The sequence below is a fragment of the Equus asinus genome, chromosome 5 (genome assembly GCF_041296235.1).
Source record: "Equus asinus isolate D_3611 breed Donkey chromosome 5, EquAss-T2T_v2, whole genome shotgun sequence".
Lineage (NCBI taxonomy): Eukaryota > Metazoa > Chordata > Mammalia > Perissodactyla > Equidae > Equus > Equus asinus.
Window position 1 is genome coordinate 71,304,722 of NC_091794.1, and position 18,284 is coordinate 71,323,005.

An 18,284-nucleotide genomic window follows, 5' to 3' on the forward strand; every position below is an offset into this window, starting at 1 on the left:
CCTTTGGGAGGAGGCAGCTGTGAACTATTCCTGTTCCCAAGGAGTCACTAATTCTTTAACAAGGTCCTATACTTCTAAAGCCACCCCTCTTGGGGAACCCCACCCATTTTCCTCTGTGAGCTTGTCAGTGCTCCCATAAGGGAAGTCACTACTGACCTGAGTTAGGAAGCACTGATCCTTTGCCGTTCTTCACATCCACCACCCAGGTGGCTTCTTTACCCCCGGGGCCATCCTTCACCTTGAAGGCAAAAATACCACCGATTTTCTTCACAAATTGTTCCCCTTCCTGGAAAGAAAAATAACATTTGGAGCTATATTAAGTTCTTTTCTCTGGCTTTTTCCCCAAATTAAATGTTTAAATAGATACATGACGTGAGCAGCTGGGCCAGCAAGCAGTCCCCAAGCTCCCTTAGGATCTTTTACCCAGAAAAGTCTGAAAGGCAACCAGGCAACAACTCCCTCATCCGCCAAATTTTTTGTTAAAAATGGCTTTCTGGATACAACTGGTGGAAGGAAAGGGAGGTTGGAGGGTGGCACGGCAGCACTGTCTACTGAAATAGCCTGCATTTGTCTCAGTAATTTCTGAAAGATTCTCTCTGAATGTAGGAACCCCCACTCCCTCTTTATTTTTGCAGGTCAATTCCTTTAAATATATTTTTGTTTTGCTACAATCAGAACTTAAAGATAAGTGGTTCTGAGATCAAAATCTTTTTCTGATCAACCCATTTTCTGGATTAGTATAAAGAATTATATAAGAATATACCATCCACACCACTTACTTTTGGATGTTGGGAAATGAAGCTGGAAAGACCATCTCAGAGCCACATCTCAGTAGGCTGGTTTCCCTTCTCCCTCCCTCTCCCCCTCATTCCCACTCTGTTTCATCTTTCCTTACTGAAATATTTATTGATTGAAACAATAGTTCGCACCAGACATTGTTCTAGGCACTGAAATATGGAAGCAGGAGTTAGAAGAGTCAATGATAATACACTATGATCACCAGGACAACGCACTGGGAAAAGGGAAGCACAGGGGACTGGAGGAGCACAAACGAGCAGCTAAGCTAAGTCAGCTGGCAGGGTGAATAACGAAAGCATGACAACAAATTCACACACCTTTTTAAAAAATGTAAACCAAAAACAACATAATAATTTTATTGCAGTTATTTTTCTTTAGAGAAGAAACACATTTTACTGTGGGAAAAACAGAAAATATTGATAAGCAAAAAGAAGAAAACATCCATAATTTCACCACTCAAAGAAAGTAATATTTTGAGATAAATCCCCTCCGCCTTTTTTCTCTGTGTATATTTTTTAAATGAGGTCACATTGTATACACTGTTTTGTAGTCCACTTTTCTGTTTGATACAATTATTCTCATTACTGTGTTAAGTACACTTCTACATAATTTTAAATGACCACATATAGCCTTAGTTGTAGAAGTGTACTATACTTTATTTAACCAATATTCTGTTGCCTGATCTTTAGGTTAGTTCTAACTGCTGGTCTTCTAACAATGCTGTGAATAATAACATTCTTACATCTAACTACTTTTACATAGCCTCATTTATTTAAGGTTAAATCCCCAGAATTAAACTTCGCTAATAACACTGAATCGGCAACCAGCATAGGTTTGAATTCCTGTTCTGCCACGTACTTATACACCCCTGAGCAAGTTACCAAACCTCTCTGAATCTCAGTTTTCTTATGTGTGAAATGCAGACAATAACAGCAGCTACCCTCATAGAGTTGTACTGTATTTAAATACCCACAAAGCACAGACTAATTGCTCAATAAATGTTAGCGTTTCTTTGTTATTCCACTCGATCTGTCTGCTACTCCTATGCCAATATAACTTTATGTTGTACTTTACTCTTTGCTACAGTAAGTCCCCATCATAATTCCCCTCTTCCAAATATTCTCGGCTATTCTCAGATTTGTTTTGGACATTTTTTTCCTCTAGATCTCACATTATAATCATTTAGTTTTTTTCCCCAAAAATGCTGTTGAATTTATATGGGGTTACAAAAAATATGTGGATCCGTCTGGGACAGAAGTAATATGTTTACAATATTAAGTTCCCCCATTCATAAATATGGTATATCTTCCAAGTTTTCTTTGATGTCCCTTGGCAATATTTTGTCATTTTCTTCCCACGCAGGCTTTTGCACATTTCTGACCAAGTTTATTCTGAGATATTTTATATTTTATATTGCTCTTATTAATAATATATTTTTTCATTATATTTTACGACTGGATTATTGCAAATATGTAGAAAATATATTAATCTTTGTATATTTATTTGGGAACTGACTACCTTTTAAGTTCTCATAATTTCCTTTTTTTTTTTTTTTCCTGCTTTACTTCCCCAAACCCCCCCTGTACACAGTTGTATATCTTAGTTGGCAGTCCTTCTAGTTGTGGGATGTGGGACACCGCCTCAACATGGCCTAAGGAGCGGTGCCATGTCCGCGCCCAGGATCTGAACCCTGGGCCGCCACAGCGGAGCACGCGAACTTAACCACCCCGCCATGGAGCCAGCCCCCTCATAATTTCTAATAGTTTTTATTTCCTACCTTCTTTATTTCAGCCTTACATCCTCAATAATTTATATCCAAGATTCTTCTTCTTTTTGGTATCATAATATTCTTTTTTTTTTTTTTGAGGAAGATTAGCCATGAGCTAACTACCACCAATTCTCCTCTTTTTGCTGAGGAAGACTGGCCCTGAGCTAACATCCATGCCCACCTTCCTCTACTTTATATGTGGGACGTCTGCTACAGCATGGCTTGATAAGCAGTATGTAGGTCTACACCCGGAATCTGAACTGGCGAACCCAGGGCCACCAAAGTAGGATGTGCAAACTTCACCACTGCGCCACCGGGCTGGCCCCCATAATATTCATTTATTTTTAACAAAGATTTAAGTGTTTACTATGTCCAGGCACTGTGATAAGTACCTGAAATACCCAAATAATTATTATCCCCGAGGAACTTGCATAAACTGACATCAGATACTAACCTGTTTCTATGTATGCAGAGACCCTGGCCTAAGTTCTTTCTTCATTTTGTTTTGTTTTGTTTGTTTTATAACAGTTTTATTGAGATATTTACATGCCATAAAATTTATCCTTTTAAAATATATAATTCAGAGGTATTTTAGTACACTCAGAGTTACGCAACCAATACCACTAATTTTAGAACATTCTCATCACCCCAAAAAGAAATCCATAGCCATCAGCAGTCACCCTTCCCATTCTCTCCTCCTGCTAGTCCCTGGCAACCATTAATCTACTTTCTGTCTCCGTGGATCTGCTTATTCTGGACATTTCATATAAATGGAATCGTAAAATAGTTGGTCTTTTGTGACTGGCTTCTTTCATTTAACACAATGTTTTTAAGGTTCATCCATGTTGAAGCATGTGAGACTAATTCATTCCTTTTTATGGACAAATAATATTCCACGTATGGATGTAGCACATTTTGTTTAGCCATGTATCAGTTGACGGTTGTTTCCCCTTCTTAGCTATTATGAATAATACTGCCATAGACATTTGTGTACAAATTTTTATACGGTCACAGGCTCTAATTTCTCTTAGGTATATGTTTAGAAGTGAAATTCCTGGGCCATAAGGTGATGTTTAACTTTTTGAGGAACTACCAAACTGTTTTCTAAAGTGGCTGCACCACGTTACAATCCTAGCAGCAATGAATGAAGGTTCCAATTTCTCCACATCCTCACCAACACTTTTGTTTGTCTTTTTGAGTTTAGTCATCCTAGTGGGTGTGTCAATCTTTTTCTCATACATAGATAACATACCTGAACCTATCTAGAACCAACCATGGGTCTTAGGACTCCAAAGAAGCTATTCTAAAAATATTTACTCTAGGCCTACCTATCCCAACAGTCATGGAGGCATTTCTTACCTGGGGGTGTCCTGAAACCAACTACCAATATTTTCTAGTTAAATCAAGAAACCAAAATGATCGTCAGATTTTTAAAGTGAAAGAGAAATTACCTTATTTTGGCTTCCCTTAAAAGATCTCACTCAAACTATTTTAAGATAACTTTAGGAAAAATTCTTAAAAACAATCATAATCTTTTGAGGGCTATAAAGTTTTCAAGCGCTTTTATATATATTATTCCTTTAATCTTCATAAAATCTTGTAAGTAGTTGGACAGGTATTAATATTAGCTCACTGAGCAGGAAAAACAACTTCAGACTACTCTCTATCCTGCTGCTAAGCAGTTCATCCATCAGAATCCATCCAACACTAACATAATCCAGCTAACACTCTCTGATGTGAATTTCTTAAACAGCTCCTCAAAGCCTACCGGATGAAGTCTGTCTTTACATATCATTCAAGATTTTTCATGATCTCAAGTCTACTTATCTGTTCTTATCTTCAGCCACTTTTTCATCCACCTCAGGCTTCATGTACTAACAATATGATCCTTTTGAGTTCCATGAACATATACGTCTCCATGCCCTTGCTCATGCTATGTCCCGGATCACTCACCTCCTCCTATTCTCTATTCCCACCCCAACCTCATCAATTCAACTCACAGCTCACATGCTAATTCTTCTGGGAAGGCTTTTCTGTCTCTACTGGACACTGTGATGGCCCTTTGCACATGCACGCGTTTCTTGTTAAAGAAGTTATTTTTTTCTGATGAAATTTTTCCATGTCAATCTTTCCACTCAACTTCATGTTCCTTGAGGGGCAAGGACATATGGCTAGTAAGTAGTACAACAAGAACTCCGTCTCAGGTTGGTTAACTTCAAATCAATGCCCCTTCCATTTGACTACACCATACTGCACAGTAGGTTACATCACTACTTCCAGACTTGAGCCTCTGAAAGCAGTTTCTGCCACCATAAAAGAATTAAAAGAAAGCTCAAAGTCTTCTCCACTCCCTCAAGGTTCTGCGGAGACAAACTAGAAGACTGGGTTAATAATGCTGGTGTGCTGGGCCACCTAAGAGCCAGGATTCCTCCAGGGCCAGTGGCCCATGCATGACTCCTTCCAGGTGCCTCCAGGCCATCTGCTTGCACAGTGCCTCAGGAAAGGGGCTATGGCCGACACCAACAAGTTACAGCAGGAAAATATGAGCAAACATTTAGCAATTCTACCTGCATACTTGGAGAGAAAATCCTCCCGCCTCCTTAAGACAAACGTAGATTAATTCTGCACTTGCTGTTACTTTTGAGAACCAACTGATCCTCTTATAAAATCACATCCTTTTAAAATATTTTCAATTGAAGAGGGGTGAGAGAGGGTAAGGAAATGGACAAGGAGGAGAGAATTAAAAGGAGAAAGAAAATACACACTTGTTGCGAAACTGGAGATCATTAACACTAAGCAAGTTCTAAGTGCCTCCTTGCGTGAAGAAAAGTACTTCTTTCTGAATATGCAAGAGGTCAAGGAGTAGATGCTGTCGTACACTTAATAGGAACAAAAAATTAAGACAGAATTCAAAGAAGGGCAATGGGGTATTGCTAACAAAGACGAGGTGGAAATAAAATCTCTTGCTAGGTTTCCTTTGCTAATGCAGAAAATGCATGAATTGACAAAAGATTCCAAGACTTTCACTTTCTAGTCGTGCAAACTTTTGGGAAACTAACAATCGTGGCAAGAAGAAAAGAAATAAGGGAACAAGGTCCATGCAAGTGAGGTTACAGAGGAAGGAGAAAGAATTAAAATGGGAGCAAGAAGAATACATCTGTAAAGCTGAAAGACAACTGTGAAATACAAATAGCATTGCTTTGTTAATCCCGATAATGAAGCATTAAATGACGACATATAGCCATACCAGATACTCTCCAGACTGATTATTTTTATTTGATTTTTTTTAATAGAATGAAGTGGAGAAAAATGGGGCAACTTGGCAGAAGCGACTAGCCTATGAGTTGTTCTGCAAGCAAATGTTGGTGGCATCAAAAATAAAATAAAATTTTCAAGCTGACGTCTTATAGAGTCCAACTTCATTTTAGTGGACAGTTGTAATGAAAGAAATTTAAAAAACAATAATGAGATATTTTTTCCTACTAGATTGGCAAACAATTTTTTAAAACCAGCCAACATAGCACTGGAGAAGGTGTGATGAAAAAAGTCACTCAAGAATTGATGCTAAGTTTGTAAATTAGTACCCTCTTTTTGGTGGATAGTTTGGCAATAAATATCAAAATGCAAAACATACACATCCAACGACCCAACAATATCCTCTTTTAATTGCTTATGCCAAGGTGATCATGGCATAAAGTACTTAAAGATGAGTACAAAAGGAAATTTATTATACTTCTATTGTACTTGCCAAATTTAAATACAACCTGATGTTCATCATAGGAGGCTAGCTAAATAGGTTATGATACATACATTCAAATGTATACCATGTGGTCATTAAAACTTATGGTAAGGATTTACACTTATGAGCATGGAACATTCTGTCAAGAGAAAAAAGCAGGCTATAAAACAACAGGTAGTCCCACACAGGTGTAGCCCAAGATGGAGCAGGACAGGTATGCAGCTCCCGGGCCAGTGCCTGCCTGCCCGGAACTGTCGACCTTGGCCCTCTCTACCTCAAGAAGGTTGTTGACCATTATGAAAATCTTAGAAATGCAGGGTCCTTTGTCAAGAGACATCAGTCACGTTAGCTGTTTTCCCACGCACAGAGCAATCACCTTAGATGTTAAGCAGTCCTTTGTGCTACAACACGGGACTTACAAGACCTGCACAATGTCTGCCTTTCACACTGCGGCTCTAACACGACTGAAACGCACAGCTTAAATGTTCTGAATCCTTTCCCTTATTTCAGCCCTCTTTGATCAGCTTAATAGACGTGTGACCAGAACTGCGTGACAGTGGCTGTAACTGTGCCTTGTTGGTCTTCAAATTAAAATCAATAATGAAATCCCAAGATGCCTTTAGGTTTGAAACAATGAAGTAAATATTTAGTTTTGCCGACGAGAATAACTCTCTGTTTGGAGAAAGAGTTACTGTTACATTGCCTTAGTATGATTATTATCTATCAAGAACTAATTATTGTACATAAAAATAGATCTGCATATACATATAATTTTTAAAACTCAACATGTAATGTATGATCCTAGTTATGTAAAACTGTACATTCATATTACACAGAGAGATATCTGAAAGAATGTCAACCACTGTTAACAATTTAGTGAACTCTAAGTAATGGAATTTCAGGAGATTTATTTTGTTGTTGTTGTGTTTTGTTTTGTTTTTTGAGGAAGATTAGCCCTGAGCTAACTACTGCCAATCCTCCTCTTTTTGCTGAGGGAGACTGGCCCTGAGCTAACATCCATGCCCATCTTCCTCTACTTTATATGCGGGACGCCTGCCATAGCATGGCATTTGCCAAGCGGTGCCATGTCCGCACCCGGGATCCAAAATGGCGAACCCCGGGCTGCTGAGAAGGGAAACGTGCGAACTTAAGCCCTGTGCCACCGGGCAGGCCCCATTTTTTCTTTTTTTATATGTCTCTGTACAGTGTGAATTGTTTTTAAATTAGCATCGTTTTTACCACAAGAAAAAACAAATTAAAAACTACTTTGAAAAAAATCAAGCACAAAAGATTTCCTTTTAAAAGGAGTTTTGATATTAGGTAACTTTAAAGGCCCACTTTAAATATCATTCTTTCGAATGGTTCTAAGTAAGATCTTTTTAATTCAGAAGGAGACTGCACCAAAATAAATTAGAATCCCTTTACATAAATGAACTTTGTCCATAATTATCATCTCTTTGACAAAGAGAGTCAGAGAAAAGAGTGATAAGCGTTAATCTTTCCTCTGAAGTTACGATTTTAACAGCATTTTACTATAGTTCTTTATGTAACTCAAATCTGGAGATTTCTACATTTCTGAAATGCACTCTTACCAGACTTACAGGAAGCCGTAACAGACACGCAGAAATCTAAAATACACTTAATACCTGACAATACAATGTACATTTTCAACTTGTGCCACTTCATGGCAACATCTGAAATCTGTATCTGCTTCCTCTAGCCTAGGGTCCTCCTGGTAGCGTTTTACGTAAATACTACTTACCTCTTCAAGCTTCTTCTCAATCTCCTTAAAGACAAGATTGGCCTTAAATCCATCGACTGCAGAGCTGGTTGGTGCAGCCTCAATTTGATGAGTTCCAAAATAACTGGGGAAAGAAAAGAATTAACTACAATCCACGGAGTCATACAGGGACTAGGTTTTTCAACATTTATACAGCAGTAATTTTCAAAAGCCCTAACAACAGAGACATTGTGACTTGTACCCAAAGGAAATTGTTATTAACCCATAAAACAATTAAGCTTTTCTTCTCATTTTTCAACAAATATCCAATGCTCACCAGGTGCTGGGCATTGTCCTTGAAAATATGGTAAACCAAAGAACCTACCCTCACGAAGCTACTCCAGGGTGGGGGGAATGCACAAGAAAAGAAATAAAGAAGATAGTTACTATGAAGAAAATAAGGCAGGTTAAGGGGATATAGAGAAAGTATATTTATGTGTGTTGGGTGTTCTATGTTAGAAAGCCTGGCAAGATAGCCCTCTCTGAGGAGGTGATATTTAAATTAGGTCTTGAATTATGCAAATGAGCCAGACCTGTAAAGATTTAGGTGGGGAAGCCAGTTCTGTGCTTCCAGTATAAAGAACTTGAGGTAGAAAGAGCTTAAGGAGACCAGTACGGCTGGAGCAGGGCAGAGGAGAAGGTTCTAAGGTCACAGAAACACGCAGGGCAAGATAATGAGGGGCTTATAGGTCACGGTTAGGAGTCTGGGTTTCATTTTAAGTACAAGAAGAACCGTAGGGTATAAGCTGGAAAGTAGCATGGTTCAATTTACTTGTTTTGGAAAATAAATCTGCCTGCCAGCTGGGAAATGGGCTGTGAGGAGGCAAGTGGGGAGGCAGGGAGACCAGTGAAGAGGCTCCTGCAGGAGTCCAGGCAGGAGATGATGGTGATTAGAACAGAGTTATAAGAAGTAGGGAGTAAGCAGAGGTTGGACTTGAGATTTATTTTTTACCTATGATATAAGATATGAATTTAACAATGATCTGCCTATTGGTTGATTGACACTTAGGGAACAACCATACATAAATGGCCTAATGTAGCAGAAGGAACACAGTCTTCACAGTCACAAAGGCCTGGTTTGGAATCCCAAGGGCTTCCTCCACTCGCTAGCTACATGATTCTGAGCAAGCTACTTCACCTCTGCACACCTCTGGTGGGGAGGCAGGGAAGAAGGTAAAGAGTGGCAATGACTTTGCATAATTACGTGGAATTCTGTGTGTAAGGCACTTAGCAGAGACCCTGGTCCATGGTAAAAAATGACAACCATGACTGCTAAGCGCTCCAGAGCCTTAAGTATTAGATACAGACAGAAACTCGAGGGGCCTGAGGAAGATGAGAGCACCTTAGCATGTTAAGTAATTCCTCTGACATACCACAAGCATGCTGGTGATGGCTGGGACCAAGAGTGGAGCAACAGCGGAAGAATATATCTGAAGGAGTCGAGCACACAGCAGCTGCTCAGTGAGCATTTCTTTCTTTTTTCCTTCCCCTTCCCCCTTCTCTTCTTTCTTTCCCTATCCTCTCTCCTTCCTTCTGTGTCTTTTTTTCTTTCTCCCTTCCTGTCCCATTTCTCCTTTCCCTTTTTTCTATCATTTCATAAACACTTAATAAGTGCTTGCTGCATAACCAGCATTGTTGGAGGAACTGAGAGTATGACGGTAAACAAGTCAGACCCAGTCCCTGTCCTCATCGAGTTTACATTCTTCCAGTGGAGGAGGAGAAGAAGGAAACAGACAAAATCACTGTACGTATTAGAAAGCAAACAGAAAGAGGAAGGTACTTTAGGTAGGGCAGTCAAGGGATGATGTCTCTGAGCAGGTAAATTTAAGCTAAGACCCAGTTAAAGGAAGAAAAGGAGATGGTCATTCAAAGAGAAAATTGCAAAGATCCTGAGAAAAGAGCCTGGTATGTTAAAAGAAAGTAAAACAAAACCAGCGTCAATAGAGTACAATAAGTTGGGGGACAGTGACAAGAAATGAAACCGGAGAACTGTGCAGGGACCAGATCCTGCAGGCCAAAGTAGGGAATCTGGGAAGCCACAGAAGTGATTAAATAGGGAGGGGAAGTAGTTTGATTTGTGATAATTCTTACAACAGTGTGCAGAATGAAGTGGGGGCAGGCAGTGCAAGAATGGAGCGGAGGCGCTCCTGAGGAGGCTGCCGAGCAGTCCAGGTAAGAAGCGATGATGGTCGGGACTAGTCTGCCTGTGGAGAGGGAGGAAAGGAAGTGGATTCAAAACACATTTTGGAGATAGAATCCATCGGCCTTACTGCTGGGAATGCGGGAGATCTAAGGGGAGGTGAAAGGGCAAGGATGAGTCAGGCATTTGGCCCGAATAACTGAGGGAATGGTAGTGCCATTTATTGATAAAAGGAAGAACCTAGTTGGAGCAGAGAGGACCAAAGCTCCGTTTTAGGGACATTAAGGATGAGATGTTTGTGAGACAAGAATGCAGTTGGATATGAGCGTCTGGAGCTCAGAGAGGTTTGGGCTGGAGATAAAATGGGGGTAATCATCAGCATAATCAAAGTATTTGAATCCATGAGAACTGACAAGCTCACCTTGAGGGGACGAAAGAGAAAGAAAAGAGCCTAGGACAACACCCTATGGAACTCCTTATTTAGAGGTCTGCGAGAGAAGGGGAAGCAGCAGCCAGTGATGCAAGAGGAAAATCAGTAGAGAATGATGTTACAGAAACTGAGAAGGAGAAAGAAGCCAGGAAAGAGGAGTAAATTACATCAAATGCTGCCAAAGGTCAAGTACCTGCTGGGTTTGGAAACATGGTAAGTAAGGTGACTTTGACAAAAGCAATTATACGGAAGTGCTGGAAAGTAGAAGTCAGACAACAGTGAATTAGGGAGTGAAAAGGAGAAGAAAATAGAGACAAGAGTCGCTCTTCTGAGACACTGCTTTTACGGGAACAGTGAAATGGAGTGGTCTCTGGAGGGGAGTGTGATATCAAGGAAAGTTTGTTTTTGTTTTAAGATAAACACATAGGAGCATGCTTGCCTGATGATGGTGATGAACTGGGGAAAGGAGAGAGGAGAGAAGTCATGAGAAGGCGACAACAGGAGATGAGACGAGATCTAGCGGCCTGTGATAGGAAGAGGAGGAGACTGAAGGAAAGAAAGAGGATCAGATGGGTACAATTCTAGATAGGTCTATAGGTCTCAGCATGGAAAATGAGGGAGTTTAAATCTAATGGCTTCTATTTTTTCAACAACGTATAAGGCAAAGTGATCGGCTGAGACTGAGGGTAAAAGGGTGGGTATGAAAGTCTAAAAAGTCGAAAAGTGAGCCTACCAGAAGAATCATATTAATATCACAAACAAGGAACGGAACCTAAGCTTTCGCCATGCTGAAATCTGCGCAGTTCTCGGAGCACGGCATGCTCCTTCACGCTTCCATGCCTTTACCATTGCTGCTCCCTGTGTTTGGAGACCTCTGTCTCAGCAAACTCCACTTTACCCTTCAAGATCCAGGCCAGGAAATTCCTTCTCTGTGAAACCCTATGAAATGCCAGATTCTCAAGAACAGATACCATATCTTTTTTAAAAAAATAATCTGTATATCCCCAATTCTTGGCACACAATAGGTATTCAGAAAATAGTGATTGAATGGAACTGAAATTACATTGAATTCTCCCTTACCCAAGTCTTAATTTTTTCCTGTTCTATTTAGAGCTGAATTATCCATGGTATACCATACCATCTTCTCAGAAAAAAGTCTGCATAAGTGACCTAAAATCAAGTGGCCACAACTAGCCCTCCACAAGCCAATTTCATCTAATTAACGGTCCAGCTTTTCAGCTTTTAATCATCACTGGGCCCTTCTCCAAGCTTGCTACTTCTTAATCACTTATGATAAAACAATAACTGATACTAGCAGCACTTTTCAGTGTACAAAGTCCTCGATATTTTATGGGCAGAGTTCAGACAAGTTCCCACAGGTCACAGATATCTATCTTGCTTGTTTTGAAAAGCTCATCAAGATAATGATTACCCAACTTTTCATCTAGATTAGAAAAAAGTTAATACAGTGGTCCCTCCTCATCTGAAGTTTGTTACCTGCGGTCAACCCCTGTCTGAAAATATTAAATGGATAATTCTAAAAAGAAACAATTCGTAAATTTTAAATTGCTGCACCATTCTGACTAGTGTGATGAAATCTCACACCAGCCCTCTACCCCAGCTGGGACATGAATCATCCCTTTGTCCAGTGTATCCATGCTGTATACACTACCCGCCCTTAGTCACTTAGCAGCCATCTTGGTTATCAGGTCGATTGTTACAGTATTGCAGTGCTTATCCTCAAGTAAGCCTTATTTTACTTTTCTTTCTTTTTTTTTTGAGGAAGATTAGCCCTGAGCTAACATCTGCTGCCAATCCTCCTCTTTTTGCTGAGGAAGACTGGCCCGGAGCTAACATCCGTGCCCATCTTCCTTTATTTTATATGTGGGACGCCTACCACAGAATGGCTTGCCAAGCAGTGGCATGTCCGCACCTGGGATCTGAACCGGTGAAACCCTGGGCCGCCAAAGTGGAACGTGTGCACTTAACCGCTGCGCCACCGGGCTGGCCTCTGATATATTTATTGATGTTTATTTATTTAGATATATATCTATTAATAGATAAATAGGTAGATAGATATGGATATATTTAAAAATGGGGGAGAAGAGGAACTCTTACAGCAGAATGCCACTTAAATATAAGGAATGATGAAGTTAGAAAAAAATCGTTGATGGATGCTAAAATGAATGGATAATGGGTAAAACTCTGATGAAGAACAGGATATTTACATAATCTCAAAGCATTTCACACAAATTACTTATAACTACAAAGAAAAAACAGTAACTTTTCAGAGGAAAATACGGCAGCTATCACTTTCATCAGATGATCAAAGCTAAGCATCACCAACATGGGACAACCAACGTGTGCCTCCAGACACGATGCACTACGACACAACATCACTTCAGTGGTATTCCTGCAAAAAAAGTATAACCTGAATCTAATTATGAGGAAACAACAATGCAAACTGAGGGACATTCCACTCTTAAAGAATGTACTTGTACTCTTCAAAAAAGTCAAGCCAGGGCCGTCAGGTGGCACAGTAGTTAAGGTCGTGCGCTCCACTTTGGCAGCCCAGGGTTCGCCAGTTTGGATCCTAGGAATAGACCTGCACATCATCTATCAAGCCGTGATGTGGCAACACCCTACGTAGAACTAGAATGACTTACAACTAGGATACACAACTATGTAGTGGCATTTTGGGGACAAAGAAAAAAAAAAGAGAAAGATTGGCAACAGATGTTAGCTCAGGGCCAATCTTCCTCACCAAAAAAGCATACCTTTAAAAAAAAAAAGTCAAAGTAAAGAAATACAAAGAAAGGCTGAGTGACTATTTCAGATTAAAGGAAACTAAAGAGCCATTAACAGCTACATGCATTCAGGATCCTGGATTGGATTCTGGACAAGGAGAAAAAACAAAGCTTATAGTATCTTTACAAAGATTTTTTTGGGACAATTGTCATACTGTGAATATGTCCTTTGGTTAGGTAATAGTATCGTATAAGAGTTAAATTTTCTTACTTTGATAACTATACTGTGGTTAAGTAAGAGAATGTCCTTGTTTTTAGAAAGCACACTGAAATACTCAGGGATAAAGGAACATTAATGTCTCTAACTTTCTCTCAAATATTTCAGAAAAAAAAATATATATATATATACACGCAGAGAAAAAATGATAAAGCAAATGGAGCAAAATGTAAACAACTGGTAAATCTGAGTACAAGGTATATAGGAGTTCCTTGTACTATTCTTGTACTTTTTTCCTGTATGTTTGAAATTATGTCAAAAAAAGGATTTTAATTAAAATAGAAATCTAGAAAATGAAAAAGCTAATCACCTACAATCCCAACACTCCAGAAAGCTTCCTATGTTCATTTTTCCATATTGCTTTTTCTAGTCCTCATTTATGAGCAGGCACACAGTTGTAATCATTACATGGATAGAATTTTTACTTTTAACTTTTAATTTCTTATATCACTCAGGGTTTTCACCTGTTGAGTTAAAATTTTAAGCTAACTTAAATAATTTTCCATTAAAAAACAAACTGGAACAATCCAAATACGCCTCAACCAAGGAATGCATAAACAAACTGTGGTACATCCATACAATGGAATACCTCTCAGCAGTAAAATGAAACAAACCACTGATACACACAGTAACACAGATGAATCTCAAATGCATTATGCTACGTGAAAGAAGCCAAACTCAAAGGCTTTTTTATTCTATTTACATGATATTGTGGAAAGACAAAACTACAGGGCAGAAAACAGATCGGTGGTTGCCAGGGGCTGGAGGGTATGGGAAAGGGTTGACGACAGAGGTGAACAAGGAAATGTGGGGGTGACGGAACTGTTCTGTATCTTGATTATGGTGGTAGTCATATGACTGCATATGTTTGCCAAAACTTGTAGAACTACGCACTGAAAGGGTGACTTTTACTGTATGTAAATGACACCTTAATTAAAAAATGGAAAAAACAAAACAAGTTGGGTTTTAAAGATAGGTTTCATTTAACGGATTATAGAATGCAAATCTATCGTCAGTCTATCATAAAAGCTCTTCATTTACATAAAATGAATAGGATGTTATAATACAAAGTCAATACTCACATTCAAAACTAGTCTAAATTAAAGAAAAGTTTAACTGTAAACTAAATGCAACTGGTCGCAGCTCTTAAATATGACTGCTCCTCTTCCTTTTCACTGGCCCTGTTGCAGCACTTAACATTTCTTATCCACACTACTCTCTGCTGCCCAGGGATTCCTGGCCTCTGGTCTCTCCACCATTCAACTAGAAAATATACCAGACTGATCTATCCAAAGTGCAATATAACCACATGATCTTTTGCTAAAATTCATATTCTGTAGGATAGCTCCAAACTCCTGAGCACAGCTTTTCAAAACCATGATCCAATCTCCTGTTACAGCTGCATCTCCTGACCCCGACACACTACTGACTCTGCCTCTCTCCCCAGGCACACGCAAAATAACCCACCTCCACCCACACAGCACAACCACTCATCAAACCTCCATGTATTTTCAACTCTCTGTACCCAGGTACAGGCCTAGAATGCCCCTCCCTCTACTCTTTTGCCGGGCAATTCTAGCCATCCTAGTTCAAATTTACCTTCTTCATTATAATATCTTCCCGTAGACTTCCACAGCATTTTGAAAAAACTATGTCTGCCTTCCCCACATACTCAGAGGACCATACTTGGGGGCCTAAGCATCAAGCACTTGCTCCATGAAAGTCAGCTAAACGAGAAACTTAGCAAATCAGATCATGTGCAATGTGTACCTTAAAATTACTTTGTTTAAAACCAAACCACAACCTCATTTTAAACTATATTTGTACCATCAGAGTTAGAATTACTTTCTCAATTTTGGCCTTTGGAGTGAGTTATGTTCTATCACTAAAACTATCAATAATATCTTTAATATTTCAAGCCAATTTCTTTTCAGTCATTAATATATCATCTGGATTTTTTCATGCCTCTGTCTTCCCAGAAATATCAACCGTAGCTATTGTGAACATTCTATCAATTATTCAGTCTCTTGAAAATAAAACAACTATGAGAATTCCTTGTTTAAAAGACAATTTATTGCCCAAAGTTCATAACCTTCTCTTCTGAGAAAACGAGACAGCTACACTAATATGCTGACTCTGGTAGCGCTCTACAGTTTGGCTTTACTGAGAGTTTTCAACTCCAAATACAAACTGGTGCAACTCCAGAGGACAGCCCAGAACCAATGCATCAGATTTAGGAGAAAACTTAAAATTCAACATCTTTTTATTTGATTCGATTCAATAAACATTTACTACGAGAGAAATCTTCAGAGAGGCGGGGGTAAGTAAGTCATAGCCTTAGGCCTCAACGATTTCATATAGTAAACAGAATAAAAAACAAGCTGGACAACAGCACGGAGGACCTTGAGGTTATCATGAAAGAAGTCAGACAGATAAAGCCAAATACCACCTGTATGATCTCACTCATGTGGAAGATAAAGACAGCAACAACAAACAAACACATAGATGCAGAGACTAGATCGGTGGTTGCCACAGAGGAAGGGAGGACTGAGGTGGGTGAAAGGAGTAAAAGGGCACATGTGTATGGTGACAGACAGTAATTAGTCCTTGGGTGGTGAATGTGAGGTAGTCTACACAGAAATCAAAATATAATGAAGTACATCTGAAATTTATATAATGTTATAAACTTATGTTACCTCAAGTGAAAAAAAATAAAATAAAGAGAATAAAAAACAAGCTAGATACACTACAAGTAAACCAAACTTGGATAGGGACCCAAAAGGTACAAAGTGCTGTTGATATTTAAAGGGAGATGGTGCCTGAGCTGGGCCTTAAAAGAAAGATAGAATTTTCACAACAGAAATGATATTCCAGGCAGAAAAAGAAGAGTGAAAATAAGAGACTCAAGAGCTTGTGACACATAAGAATATAGTAAATTCTGTAAAAGAAATGTGTTGCATACCCTTTGTGGAAACAAAGTGTGAATAAATAATTACCAAACATTTCAGGAGAAAAAAGGGAGCCAATCAGTGTTGAAAGGTGCAGCGGAGGTTCAAGAGAATAAGGACGGAAAACAAAGACGAGGACACTCCATAACTTCATAATCAGGTTACCGCCGGCCCGACCTGACCTCAGTGGTGAGGTCAGAAACTAGACTGTAAGTATGTCAGCACGGAAAAACAAAGGTGGCTCAACATAAAAGGCTCATCACGAAAGAATAATTAAGGTGAGAAGAAAAATAGATTTGTTAGAATACGGAAGACTGGAATATGTTTGGAAGGGAGGCAACGTAAGGCAAGCATGGAAAGATTGAAAAGGGAATATACATAATATTGGGAACAAAGTTACAGAATGGGGCGGGGGCACAAAAAGCATGCAAAGAGGAAGGCCAAGCCTGGGAAAGGAAGGACTTTCCCTCTAGGAAGGAGGAGCACTTCTCTGAGATGAGCTAGGAAGTCGAGGGATCCTGAAATTTTGGGAAAAGAAGGTGCTCAGAGATTTGAGGAGCACAGGCATGTGACAGGCACAGGGAGGAAAGCAGCAAGACGAACACGAAGGATCCTAGCAGCGGGGAGGGCTGAGATGGATTCAGAGACATACATGTGCAGAAATCCAATCAGCATATCTGATGACTTTCTCCAAACAACCTCAGAGGCCTGGCAGGCTACGGGGAGAAAGCAAATTGCGGGAAGGGAAACCAAAAAGCAACTTGCCTAAATGACAATTACTCAGGCTGGCAGGGCTGAGACAAGGACCCAGCCAGCTTGGACTTCCAGTTCAGCAAGCTCTTTTGACTACGCTGCCTCCTTATTGAACAAAATGTTCCTAAGGCTGGTTAAGTTTAAAAGCTAATGGGCAGTTTTAAAGTTTTAAAGGCATGCTATTAAAGCAATGTAAGGAGATACCTATTCTTTGAGTACAACAAAATTAGTACTTTTTACACGTACAACGTCATCAGCTGTGAAAAGTCAGGAGGATTCATTGCCAGACAAACCCCAGAACGCCACTTACCTGGCAGCTTCAGGAAAACCCATCCTGTAGAGCGTGACAACTGCAGCTCCTCCAATGCCTAAATTATGCTGCAGAGCAACCTTTGCACCAGGAACTTGCCTTTTTCCGGCTTCCCCTCTCAGCTGCCAGCAGAGTTCAGCGCACTGAGCCAGACCTAACAAATCGAACACAGAGCAGTCAGATTCTGCTGGCTGGAGAAAGCCCCAGCCAGCTTCTCCAGGCAGCAAAGGGCTAATGTTTAATGGTGACTTTTAATTAAGCTGAGACAACATTTGCCTAAATAATAATTTCTCTTAAAAGCACTGACGGTTTTTACTGCTAGTTTTCCCCCCCAAAGTAATCTTTGTATTTAGACAGTATCCAGGCTTAAGAAATTCCCCGCACTCTTTAAATCTATCCACCCTGTCATTTTCTGGCCATGTTGCAAGAGAAAACAGTGAATAGACAGTTCTCTGCCCCAGGCAAAATGGCATAAAAAGAACTAATTTTACCATGTTTAATGTATCAAAAGAATCTAAGAGTTGGGAGTTTTCTTGCCCTAAAAAATTTAGCTGGTATGGAGAATTTTCCTATTCTTTTCTCTAAATAGTTCCC

The 18,284-nt window shown here is 39.7% G+C and overlaps 1 protein-coding gene across 2 annotated transcripts in view; it reads right to left on the reverse strand.

The window, feature by feature from the left end:
• Window positions 1-18,284, reverse strand: part of SCP2 (sterol carrier protein 2) — a 124,699-nt gene that overhangs the window by 12,037 nt on the left and 94,378 nt on the right. For both annotated transcript variants that reach the window (XM_014844313.3, XM_070509897.1), the window contains 3 exons: window positions 17,691-17,844; window positions 8,068-8,170; window positions 157-286 (listed from right to left, as the gene is read on the reverse strand). In XM_014844313.3, the coding sequence (XP_014699799.3) occupies window positions 157-286; window positions 8,068-8,170; window positions 17,691-17,844 (387 nt within the window). The remainder of the gene's footprint in view (window positions 1-156; window positions 287-8,067; window positions 8,171-17,690; window positions 17,845-18,284) is intronic.